The 12,933-nt window shown below is 39.8% G+C and overlaps 1 protein-coding gene across 6 annotated transcripts; it reads right to left on the minus strand.

The window, feature by feature from the left end:
• Positions 1–3: 3 nt before the first annotated feature.
• On the minus strand, positions 4–12,711 carry rusf1 (RUS family member 1). 6 transcript variants are annotated; one of them, XM_077559036.1, is made up of 14 exons: positions 12,316–12,711; positions 12,162–12,239; positions 11,200–11,314; positions 11,084–11,129; positions 9,212–9,244; positions 9,044–9,149; positions 8,774–8,875; positions 8,369–8,439; positions 8,101–8,285; positions 7,965–8,022; positions 7,743–7,807; positions 7,478–7,654; positions 7,299–7,406; positions 6,263–6,402 (listed from the first exon to the last, which is right to left on the minus strand). In XM_077559036.1, exons 1-13 carry the CDS (start codon positions 12,460–12,462, stop codon positions 7,321–7,323), a joined length of 1,269 nt encoding a protein of 422 aa, XP_077415162.1. In that variant the 5' UTR covers positions 12,463–12,711; the 3' UTR covers positions 6,263–6,402; positions 7,299–7,320. The 6 variants fall into 6 exon arrangements, with proteins under 6 accessions (XP_077415167.1, XP_077415163.1, XP_077415165.1 ...); XM_077559035.1 differs by lacking the exon at positions 6,263–6,402 and having other exon boundaries at positions 7,194–7,406; XM_077559041.1 differs by lacking the exons at positions 7,299–7,406; positions 7,478–7,654; positions 7,743–7,807; ... (8 more) ...; positions 12,162–12,239; positions 12,316–12,711 and adding exons at positions 4–160; positions 224–328; positions 2,768–2,871; ... (4 more) ...; positions 5,199–5,234; positions 6,481–6,786 and having other exon boundaries at positions 6,201–6,402.
• Between the last annotated feature and the right edge of the window lie 222 nt (positions 12,712–12,933).

Below are 12,933 nucleotides of genomic sequence, written 5' to 3' on the forward strand. Positions count from 1 at the left end.
TCGTTTAACATTTAGGTTTTTATTTTTATTTTAAAAACGAGCAATGTCATACACCATTAAATGAAGGGATTCCTAAAAATACTGTAACTCAAATGTTTGTGCTGGTTGACGCTCCATATTGCACAAGGAAAGCGCTTTCTTGGATTTGTGCATCTGTGTACTGGGAGACAAGAGAGGACATTTTAAGATCATTTTAAAGCAAAGCTTACATGTGAAAACTTACGGTCAGCCCTAGTGGAGAGTGGGCGAGTTCAGAATTGCGGCAGCACAGCAGTGTAAAGGGCCTCTCTTTGGTGTGAGAATGTTCTTCGAAGCATAGAGCAAACACCTTTGCGGGAAGAAAGACGTCCCAGTCAGCCGCGTGCTCAGCCACCAGGTCACTCACCATGCTAGTACACAAAAATAAATGTCATGTTTTTCCCCCCCGTCGCTCTGTAGTTAGTGATTTACTGTGAATAACTGCCACCTTCCAACACAGTAAAAATGCCCCACCCAAAAGTTAACAAGTTGTTGTTGTTCCCCTTAAAAAAATCCCTCACCTAAAATAAGTCAATTTCTCTCTAAATAGTGTCTAATTTAATGCCTGATTTCAAATAACATTTTTTTTTTCAGAAAAAAAAACCTCCCAGTGACGCCCCACAATAAAAATAAATGTCTCACTTTTCCTACTACTCAGTAAAAAAAGAAAAAAAGAAAAAAAGAAAAAAAGCCATGCCCCAGACATCTACAAACCCATTTCCCCAAAAAGTTGTGACACTATACAAATTGTAAATAAAAACTGAATGCAATTAGGTGGAAATGCCAAATTTCAATATTTTGTTCAGAATAGAACATAGATGACATGTCAAAAGTTTAAACTGAGAAAATGTATCATTTTAAGGGAAAAATACGTTGATTGTAAATTTCATGGTGTCAACAAATCTCAAAAAAGTTGGGACAGGTAGCAATAAGCGGCTGGAAAAGTCAATTGCACAGCTGGAAGACCAGTTAGCACTAATCAGGTCCATTGGCAACTTTATTGGAGTATAAAAAGAGCTTCTTGAAGTGGCGTTGTCTCTCAGAAGCCAAGATGGGTAGAGAATCACCAATTCCTCCAATGTTGCGCAGAAAGATAGTGGAGAAATATCAGAAAGGTCTTTGCCATCAAAAAAAGTTGAAGTAATCATCATCTACAGTACGTAACATCATCCAAAGATTCAGAGAATCTGGAACAATATATATGTGTAAGGGTCAAGGCCGAAAAAGCATACTGGATGCCCATGATCTTCGGGCCCTTAAACGGCACTGCACCGCAAACAGGAATGCGCACTGTAAGGGAAATCACAGAAAGGGCTCAGCAATACTTCCAGAAAACATTGTGGGACGTTATATCATACTGAGTAAAAAGGACAAAGACAAGCCAAGTTGTTATCAGCACTCATTTTATAAGCCTGCATCTGTGATTGGTACGGGGTGGCATGAGTGCGTGTGGCATGGGCAGCTTCCACATCTGGAAAGGCATCGTCAATGCAGAAAGGTATATTCCGATTGGAGAACAACATATGCTCCCATCCAAGCATCATCACTTTCAGAGAAGATCTTGCATTTCTCAACACGATAATGCCAGACCACATGCAGCACCAATTACAACATCATGGCTGCGTAGGAAAAGGATTCGGCCGGGTATTGAAATGGCCAGCCTGCAGTCCACTTCTTTCACCAGCACATTTGACGCATCATAAAGGGGAAAGTGCAACAAAGAAAGCCCAAGACAGTTGAACAGTTCGAGAGACGCGTGTTGGACAAGAATGGGACGGCATTCCTATTTCGAAACTCGTCTCCTCGATCCCCAGACGTTTGCAGACTGTTGTAAGAAGAAGAGGGGATGCCTCACAGTGGTGAAAACGGCCTTGTCCCAACTTTTTGGAGATTTGTTGACACCATGGAATTTAAAATCGACATAGTTTTCCCTTAAAATGATACATTTTCTCAGTTTAAGCTTTTGACCTGTTCTCTATGTTCTATTCTGAATAAAATATTAAAATTTGCCACTTCCACATAATTGCATTCAATTTTTATTCACAATTTGTATAGTGTCCCAACTTTATTGCAATTGGGTTTGTAGTTTTGCTCTTCAGTGAAATAAATTAATGCCTCAACTCAAATAAACAAATTTTTCCATTAGTAAAAAATAAATGCCATTAATGAATATTTTCCCCTAATGAAAAATAAATCCCCCATCTAAAATAATCTATTTTCCTCCCACACTCACCCCTTTTTTTCTCTTCAGCAAAAAATAAGACTCGCCTCAAATTACGGTCACCTTTTTGTCAAAAATACCTCGCCTTAAATGTGTCTTTTTTTCCTTCTACAACAAAAGAAATGCCTTACTTCCTCTTTCTATTGAGTAAGAAAAATCCTCACCTCAACATCTTTTATTCGAAAATTAACGCCTCGCCTCTAAGAAACAAGGGTTTTTCCCTCAATAAAAGAAAGAAATCCCATAAATGAGTATTTTCACTTTGTAAAACTAAAAAATCCTTCACATCAAATAAGTCCCTTTCCTGCCTCAATAATGCCCCCTTTACACAATAATCCTTCACTTTGAATAAACAATTCCTTTTTGGCTCCCTGAGTGAAAAAGAAAATGCCTCGCCTAAAAAAAAAGAAATTAAAAAAATTCACCAATCATGTGTCACCATAGACATCAATGATGATACTATATAAGATATCACAATCTCTTATTAACCTTTGTACTTAATGTTGTGGCCTGTGCACTGATACAGACCTGTCAATCATATGCTGCATGTTCAGATCAACGGCGCCGGTGTGCGGATGCTGTAGCACGAGCGCCACGTCAGTTGTCAGCTGTCTGGCGAGTTCTTGATTGATCTGACGTCACGTAGGATGTCATTACTCCACTTCACTTTCGAGAATTCCCACGTTTACATCACTCACCTGGTCGATGACTTCGCGGGGCAGCCTGGAGACAATCCGCAGCGGTAAGCCGAAGTGGTCGAGGGCATCGGCGACATGCTTGGCGACATGCGTGGGCAGAAAGGACGGCACGGCTGCTGCCTCTACCCACTTGGAGTAGTAGTCGCTCAGCGTCACCACGTACTTGTGCCCGTTGCGCGTCGGAGGTAGAGGACCCCGCACGTCCAACCCCAGCCACTGCCACGGCGACGTCACCTGATGCCACCCAATCACAGTCAATTTAAGAACATTTGGATGATATTATATAACATGTAGGGGTGTGAATTGCCTAGTACCTGGCGATCCGATTCGTATCACGATTCATAGGTCACGATTCGATTCAATACCGATTAATTCTGACATGAACCTATAAATGGATTATTGCAAAAAAAAAAAATCTCCCAAATTTAGAAAATACAAATCAGTAAACTTGTACACGTACACTGTAAGATTTGTATGAAAACGTATTTATTTATCTGAAAATTCAGGCTTATAAGTGAGCCACTGCATTTAACAAACAGGTTGCAGTCTGTTTCATGTTTGAACAGAACTGAAATCAAATATTAAGACTTAATGTTCCATTAATATAACGTTCTTATATGATTAATGTGTGAACTCTAACCCAAAGTAAGACGTTTTGTTGAATATTTCCATAAAAAAATTGATGTTTAAAAATCGATTTAACCGCATATTGAATCGATTTGAGAATTGCGTGCTGTAATATTGCGATATATTGCCGAATCGATTTTTTCTAACACCCCAATTAACAAAAAAACAAAAACAAAAAAAAGACTCACCTCAATCACCTTTTCAGGATTTAGGCCATCCGCCTATGGCAGGGAAATCAAAACATTAGTTTAAACGGCCTGTGAATATTCTCATTCATCCAGGTCATTGTATTATCAGGACACCAAATTGCCATAAGAACTCTGCCAAGGCTTTTTTTGTCAATAGAAGAAAAGTTGCACACAAACCTGCTCGGTTTTGGTCATCATCACATCTTTGTCGGGTGCCCACTGAACATCCTGTTGAGAATAAAATAACACGCCTAGAGCAGTGGACCCCAACCTTTTTTTCACCACGGACCGGTTCATACATGTCCACAACTTTTGGCGGACCACTACCATAACAAGGGTAACAAAACGCGACTGAGATAATTAGAATCTTGACATGTGTCAAGAGTCCGTCGTAAACAGAGAGAATCTGGTCACTTTTCAAAATAAAATATTTTTAAGCCTCGCTAATCAATTAACCGGAAGTACAGTACGTTTTTTTTTTATTCTTTCAACTGTGCGGCCCGGTCCAAAGGTGCCCACGGCCCGGTACAGGTCCGCGGCCCGGTGGTTGGGGACCACCGGCCTAAAGTACAAGTAGTAGAAGTAGTGGTCAGATTAATTCTAGTAGTAGTTGGTGTACAATAGTAGTAGTAGAAGCAGTAATAGTGGTAGTAGAAATAGTAGTTGTGATAGGAGTAGTGTAGTAAAAGTAGTTGTAGTAGAAGACCTACCCGTCCGTTTTAGGGGTGATAGTAGTATTAGTAGATAGTAATGTCATTGGTGGCCACTGTGGCAGTAATATTAGTAGCATTAGTAGTACGAGTTAGTAGTAGAAGTTCGAACAAAGTTGAAGTAGTGGTAGTCGTACAGTATAAGTAGTGGTGATAGTAGTAGTAACAATAGTGGTAAGAGTACTGGTAGTAGTAAGAGCATTAGTAGTAGATGATCTTTTCTATCGACTCTACTAATAAGTACTACTCTTCTAGTAGATTCTTTATCATTGTCAAAATGAAAGTGAAAATGTTGTGTTTGCATGTGAAAGTGTTTGAAAAGGCATGATGACATCATATCCTTTAAGGGTTTCTTCGCAGATCTCCCAGACAATATTTTTCATAACTTGAACATGACATCATCATCATACTGTATGTGTTGACCTGTTTGGCGCAGTAATCTCCGTGGAAGAAATGCGGCAAGGACATGATCTTGACAAGGCCCGGGTCCATGATGATCCTCCACCTGACCGCCTTCTCTTGCTCCTCCACATCTTCACCTCCTCCATCCACTTCCACAAACTCTTCTTCTTCTGGAACGTCGTGCCCCGTGGCCGTCGAGGGTGCGGCCAAATTCGTCTTCCAGGCTTTGGTACTCACTTGCTGCCACAGTTGAGACGAGGAAAATGTTTAATCCAAGTCTGCGACCAGTAACTTTGTTTAACGGCACATTTGATCAGGTAACAGTCAAGCTCACCTTTTTTCTTCTTCCTCTTGGAGTGCTGCTGGTTGCCTACAGTGAGATGAGTCACAGTATACATTTGAAAAACGTGACTTTCCTAAGCCTGACGACTTTTAGCGGATAGACTTGTCAACCAATCCGATCTGGCGTTTATTTTACGTTGTGTCATAACCTAAAATTGTAGTGATTTATTATACAGTGGACCCCCTTTTAGTAGAACTCCACATATAATTGATGCCCGTTATAAATGCAATGCGGGGGGAAAAACAACTCAGACATTTCTATTCTTCCACGCTAAAAATCTTTGAAATGAGGATAAACCTCCAATAAGCATATTCTAAGTAAAACGGGTGCTGCCCCCCCCCCCCAAAAAAAACAACAACAACAAAAAGCAAGAACAAGAAAGGGGAGGGGGGAAAACTGAATAAAAAATATAGGGAAACCTCTGAATAGGTGAATCTGTCAGTGCCAAACCGCAAATATGTGGTGGTCCACTGTATATTATTCATTTTGATTTACTCATTATTTATTAATATTATTCATAAATACAATTATTTAAAAAAAAGTACACGGATATTGAATACCTTATAAATAATAATAAAATTACTATATATTACATTTCCCAGTTTAATTTAGCTAATGGTGAATATATTTTATTCCACATTGTATTTAATGAATTCTATACAGAAATAATTTTAGTTTTTATTGTAGTGTATGTCAATTATGAAGAAAAAAATCTACTCCCAACAAATGCAAAACTTGAATAGATTTTTCTCATTTTAATTCACATTACCAAGAAAATGTTACATCTTCGCGTATCTTAAAATAAGTCATTACACATTTTTATATGTACAGTAAATACATTCTATAAGATAATTGAAAATACTAGTACATCATTAAAAACCTCACGAAAATTATGAAGTCGCTCTCGAAATAAATGTATTAAAGGGACCAAAAAGTAATAATTAAATAAGATGCATCGTCCATGCCAAGAGTCCATTATCATTATCAACAAACCTTGTTTTTGCTGGTTTCGTCTTGAGGTAGGAATATGGTGGGCACGGCATCTTCCCGAAGCTGGACACACTTGCCAGTTCGGTCCAAGTGTTGCTCCTCAAAGTGTTTGCTACACAGCACAGAAAAGCGAGAAGGCGTCCATTCCTTCCACTTCATATTGGCCAGCCATTTCTTCAGGCGTCGCTCGTTGCACAGCGGGAACCTACGGAACACATTTCTTTGCTACCAAACTAAAATTGGATTTGAGGTAAAACCAGAAAAGGTCGTATGCCGAACTCACTTGAAATACTTCTCTTCGGCATCGTCGGAGCTTTCACACTCGTACGCACACTTATAACGCCCCATGTAGAACTACACGTTACTACTCAAATGTTTAAATCGCTTTTGTTTTTCTAGCACAATATATCAAAATAGCCAACCTAGTGACGAGTACATATCCGCTTTTCAAAATTCGTTTCAGTCAAATGTGATTGTATTTCGAATTTTGACAATTATATTGTATGTATAATTTTATAAAGCTGATTGGTAATATATTTTATATTATCGACTTTTTTTTTTTTTTACCCAAAGTGTTCCTTGGCGGATGTTATCGTTTTCTTTTTCTTCTTCGTTGGTTTGTTTAAGAGTATTGCGGATTAAAAACGCCCCCTGTGGGTAAAACCTACAAGGCCAGCATGTTTAGAACGACCACATCATGAAGTAAATAGTAATTTACACATTTGTAACGTTCGACTTTTTTGTTTTAGCACAAGTTTAAGTAGCATCTGAAGGGTTTGGAGCTCACTGAGCCACTGGGTCACAAACGCTACAGTCATCATTATTATTTATTATTATTATTATTATTATTATTATTTATTGTCTACTTTGTTTATGTATTTGTGCTTTAAGTCTAAACGCCACTTATGGGTCAAGAATAAAATAGCAGCCTGTCAAAAGTAACTTATTGGAAAAGGGTAACTTTCTACACAACTTAGAATGACTTTCACACAAATATACGTTTATATAAAATCCGTTTTATTACACAAATAAAAAGACACAGATGACTGAGACTGATACCACAGTGAATCATTTGAGATTTACTACATCTGTCTGACTCACTTTGAAATATCTGTGGGTGTTTTCATCTCATTTTTGGCTTCCATTTGAGTCTCCACTCGTCCCAGTCCAGCAACGTTCTTGTCACATCCCACCCGGCATCTTCCACACCTGTCAATCAAACCCATCACCTTATCAAACACCCTGGAAAGCAGGTGTTGCTGACTCCCACATTGTCTCACCTTTGTAAAATCGGTCAAACTTGCTGTCCATCAACGTGTAGCTCTTGTGTACCATTTCCCAGAAACCTTGATGTTGCCTTGATGAACTCAACCTATCGCTGAGCCAAATGGCTTGGCACATCGCTCTGATTTCATCTTGCGTGTGTGCATGCGCTGCCAAACACACACGCACACAGCCTGAAAGTATAGAGAAATATAGATTTAATAAACACTGAGGCGGGCCACTTTAAAAAATAAAATAAAAACATTATTGACTGTTTTGTACCGTTTGTGAAGCCCAGCAGGATGGGTGCATCCTTTCTCATCAAAGCGAAACGTAACTCCTCCGGGCTAAGAAAAATATGTCAAATTGTATTATCCATCCTTCCTTTTTCCGAAGCCGCTTCACACAAATATTTAAAGTGTACATTTTTAAGTCCAACAGCCCAAAAGTAATACAAAATAAACAATCATATCTCAAGACTAGTCAACAAATGTTGAGGGTTACCTTTGGACAACTTCCTGAAGCCTCACGCCAAGTTTGATAGGCAATGTTTTCCTAAACTCTGGATAATAAAACGCATATACAGTATAATTATCACACTTATCAGAAACTATACAGCCACCAATCATGCATTTTTTACCCAAAAAGACAGGTTCTTCCCGATTGGCTACCACTGGGGTCGGCACGCATCCGTCTCGCAGAAAGTGTCGCAGCATGATAGCAAGCCGCGCCTCGTTCAGCGTTTCCATGACCACCGAACGCACCGCCTTGTAGTTGGCAAACAGGTGGAGGGTGGTGAAGAGGAAGAACAGGCCGATGGTCAATCTGGTAAATCAGGAGGGGGGAAAAAAATCAACCAATACATACTGTATCTGGATTAGGATTAAAACTGATTTCTTAGCACTTACGCCGGGTTGTCCGTGACGAGCGGAATGAGGATCAGACTGACCAGGAGTCCGGCCAGATTCACCAAAGTCTCCTGAAATTACATTTTGTTGTAAAGTTCGACATCAATCGTTTTTCTCCTTTTTAGAAACGTGTCACCTTAGCTTTTTGTCTTCTTTTTAAAAAAGTGCAACATCAATCGTTTTCAATCTAAAGTCCAATATGAGTAGTTCTTTTCTTTTGAGGAAGTGAGACAACAAAAGTTTCTTTGTAAACAACAAAACAGTAATAGTAACAATGTGAAGATTTCAGATTCCATGAGCTGCACTTCCTGCCTCTTACCCGTGCTGTTCCATGTTAGAACACAATACTGTACCCGACAGACACATGTACCCCTACTCTGAAATATTTAGGTATCTTCAAAGCACCTGACTGCCGTCTTTGGCGGAGATGTCGGCCATGTTGTCTCGCCGAGCTTGATGGACGGTCAGAGCGGCTCTTGTGGCTCCTCCTGCCACGCCCACTACAGACTGGAAACCATTAGCGAGAAAACAGCAGGAGTTACATATCATTATGATTTCTTTATTGTATAATGCAATGACTTTCTTCAGCGGGGCAAATCAGAAACATAAAAATAAATTTTCACACTCATAAATGGTGGCCCCAACCATTTTACTTCCTCTTTTACTTCCATTTACCTTGAATATGCCCGACATGCATACAATCAAGGTGAACCAAGCAGGAAAGAACGGGGCCAGGATTTCCATGAACATGGCGATGTCATTGAGTATGTCTGCAAAAAGTCTTGACACAAACATTGAGTTAGTCAGAGAAATTACAACAAAACATTTTTGTACTCAGCATACCTCCATTTTTTGGCCTCAGAGTCCAACTTGTTCCTAAGGAACACACAGACCCAGGATGAACAACAACAAAACATGTTTAAAGTTTACACTAGGTGGACAAAAGTATTTGGACGTGCCTTATAATCAGTCAATGAGAGGTTGGCGTATAGTCCTTGGTTGTGTTTTCTTCATCTTATCAAGACATTTTGGACAATTGCCTCCCTTTTCTGTTCCTAGTGCACACAGCAAGCAAGATCCATAAAAGGCATGCTTGGACAACTTTGGTGACCTTGGGGTTTGGGAATGATGTCATAGAAGTGCAAAATTTCAGTAGGCAGTGGTAGGAACTGATAGGTAACTAAATACAAATAGTTTGGTACTGTTAGAAAACGATCCTTAAGTTTTCCGCGTGTTCGTAATGTTGATTTTCTGAATACAGACTGGAGATCGGTGAACAGGTCCTTCGATGGATTTATTTTGCAGAAATTTCTGGACACAGACAAGATACAGACAAAATCGCTGTGGTTCCCCTCGTGTGTGTGTCTCTTCCTCCCACTTTTAGTTGTCTTATACTCTCAGCATAGCGGTCCCCCCAAAAAAACTCCCCTTGCTCTTCCTCCTTTGCTGCCCTTAAGTCCTGAAAGAGGCTAATTATTTGTCCTCTTTTGCGTGTTCCAAAAACTTGAAGACAGATTTCTTGTAAGAAAAAACACCTTGCAAGGATGATTTATTAAACAGAGAATTCTCCGGTCACGGCAACAATTTACATCACGTAAAAGGTGGAATTAAAGAGTGCCCATGTGCCCCCTCTTTTGCGGAATCCAGCTTTTAAAGAATCGAGTTTTGAAAGTAAAACGCCCCTTCTCCTCCTACTAAGAATGAGTAGAACAGATTGGTTCTCACTCAATATGTTACATAATATTATTTCCGTACACAGACTGCAGCTGTATTCATCTCTAGACAAAATATACTTTCAGGGCACCTCTCGTACTTCTTCCCATAACAAAATCTCACAAACAAGTTGAACTCGACAGCTCCTAATGTAGTATAGTTGTAGGACTGCGCGCTCTCTCTCTCGAACAGAATGTGTTTTCGCACAGAACACTGAGAAGGAACTTCTAGACCAAACAATGTGTACCAGCTTAGGTTACGGTCAAATTATACTGAGTTCAACACTATTTTACCTACTTCACATCTATAAAACATTTCAACATGGTTAATATATGAAATAAAGAATTAAAAATGTTAATAATGTATAACAGTCCCAAGACAGACAGTTCTCAATACACATGGACAGATGGCCGATTGATGTGGAAATATAGTAGGTCAGACAACCTGGCACCCCGACAGCTGGCCAACCGGGCGGAAACACAGTAGGCCCCAGACAACCCGGCAACAACAAAGCAAACACAACTTTAAAAAGGAATCCTTTTTAACACATTTTCTCCCCCAGGACAGATAGCTAATTACGTGGGAAAAGGAAGGAAGAAACTTCAAACGTTCCGTCACATTATTACACTCATCAAGCTTTACTGAGGAGGTTAAAGCAGTTATGCCTAAATCTAAACAGTTATAACTAAAATCAAAACAGTTATAATTAAATCTGAGCAGCAGATTGCCAACAGTACTATACTTTAATTGAGTATTCATTTCCCCCAGTTTTGCCAGTTCAAATTTTACTATAAATAACAGTAAAAATTTATTTGTACTTTTTTTTTTTTGTCGTTTCGTACTGTTTTACTTTTACTCAAGTAAGGAGTTGATCACTATTTCTACTTTTACAAGAGTCTCAACGTGCAGTACAAAGTGTGAGTGCCTGTACTTTTTTCATTTCTAACCGAAAGTGTCTCATTGCTTGTGTCCCAGTCTGAAAGACACAGTGCTAAGATTTACCCTTTTAGCCAGGCGAAGACGATCCTTCCTAACATGCTGGTTCCATCTAAGAAAAAATGCATTACGATTGAATAGTGTCAATATAACACAAGCATAATAAAATACATCTTATTTACCTCTTAGCAGCCAGGTGACTGTGGCCGCAGCCACTGTGGCTTCCTGGTTTCCCACACCGACACCTCTGAGAGACGCCTGGGTGGCCAGCGTTCCTGACAGAGAGCTGGCGAAGGCCTGAGGAGAATGTTGATCAATAGGGATGGTAACTGACATGAATTTAGCGATTACGAATCCATTAACGGTGCTGCTTATTGATCAAATTCCATTTTGATTCTACAATCGATTCTGATTGGGTGAGGGAATGAAATAATAGAAGTGAGCTTCAGACGGGCGGCGCGATGGCTGACTAGTTAGCACGTCCGCCTCGCAGTGCTGAGGGCGTAAGATTGAGTCCGGGCTTTGACCTTATTGGCTGGAGTTTGCATGTTCTCCCCGTGCCTGTGTGGGTTTTCTCCGGGTACTACGGTTTCCTCCCACATTCCATAGACATGCATGTTAAGTTAACTGGGTGCTCTGAATTGTCCCTAAAGGTGTGATTGTGAGTGCGGATGGTTGTTCATCTCTGTGTGCCCTGCGATTGGCTGCTGGCAGCCAGTTCAGGGTGTACCCCGCCCACTGCTCAAAACCAGCTGGGATAGGCTCCAGCACCCCTGCGACCCTGGAGAGGCTGGAGCTTTAGACGCTCCACAAAAAGATGGTGGACGCATACTTCAAAATTTATTGACAGTGACACCACTAACTTGTTTCTACGATACAGTATGATGTTCTTTACATTCGATTTCATTATGATATATGGTAGTTTGTATACAGTACAATACTGCCATTGTTCATATAGGGGGGAAATGTGACACAAACATTTGTGTTTTGAGGAGCTGGGACTGATTAACAATTCCTTCCCTTTCACAAGGGAAATTGATTTGGGATAAGACTAGAGTAATTTACATTTTGATCATAGTCACGAAACAAAACAAATATTCAAGTGTTGGCAACACTGGTAACAAGTGTGTATGTAACACTGTACCTGTACAGTATCCCAGAACTGGTACTGCAAGTAGTCTGCACTCACGCTCTCTGGATAGCCTTGAGGAAGAAAAACGCTCTGGAATATATAGTATATACAAAAGATGTCAAACAAAATTTAATAAAACTACAGCATTCTCGTACGGCTTCCTTACTTTAAAAACACCAACAAATAAGTTTCCTCTCGGTCCAGCTTCACTGCTGTCCCTTCTCCTCTCCATGGCTCCGTCCTTTGCAACATAGTGCCACGACTCGCCACTGCCGTACCTCTCAGTGGCTAAAATAGCAGCGCAGTCCTCCATTTCTGCTTTATGCAACAAACCCCTGTAATGTCCAGTTTATGTCTGCAATTGTAGGCGATAAATAGACCAGAATCACCACGATTCGGTCTGTTAAACGCGATCAATTCGACTGGATTGTTTTTAACAAGCCGCAATAAAGCTAACAAGATAAATTTATATACATTTTGACACTTGTTTTAGTACTTTATAGCACAACATCGACACGTCAGACATCTCTCCTTCTATACTGTTTTCTTCCGCCTTTTCTTACACGAAGCACCCTAATTGGTGTATAAAATCGAGGCGGGGTTATGACGTGTGCACCTTCCCTGACAATTACCGTACCTTTACAGTGGCTGTCTTACTTAAATTCGTAAACAATAAGAACGGTAAAAAAGAAAAAAGATTTAGGAAATATATCATAATTTGTATATTATATATACAACTTGATTTACTTTGGATCACCATATTAATATGTAATTTTGGTTTCTG

This window comes from Vanacampus margaritifer, chromosome 2 (genome assembly GCF_051991255.1).
Source record: "Vanacampus margaritifer isolate UIUO_Vmar chromosome 2, RoL_Vmar_1.0, whole genome shotgun sequence".
Lineage (NCBI taxonomy): Eukaryota > Metazoa > Chordata > Actinopteri > Syngnathiformes > Syngnathidae > Vanacampus > Vanacampus margaritifer.

What these genes read in the sequence shown, in the direction of transcription:
- rusf1 (XM_077559036.1), bottom strand. Translation starts at nt 12,462, where the DNA reads ATGGAGGACTGCGCTGCTATTTTAGCCACTGAGAGGTACGGCAGTGGC. An exon ending in AGTCACCTGGCTGCTAAGAG is followed by an intron (nt 11,130 to 11,199) that starts GTAAATAAGATG and finishes ATTTTTTCTTAG; the next exon opens with ATGGAACCAGCATGTTAGGA. An exon ending in TCTGAGGCCAAAAAATGGAG is followed by an intron (nt 9,150 to 9,211) that starts GTATGCTGAGTA and finishes GTTTGTGTCAAG; the next exon opens with ACTTTTTGCAGACATACTCA.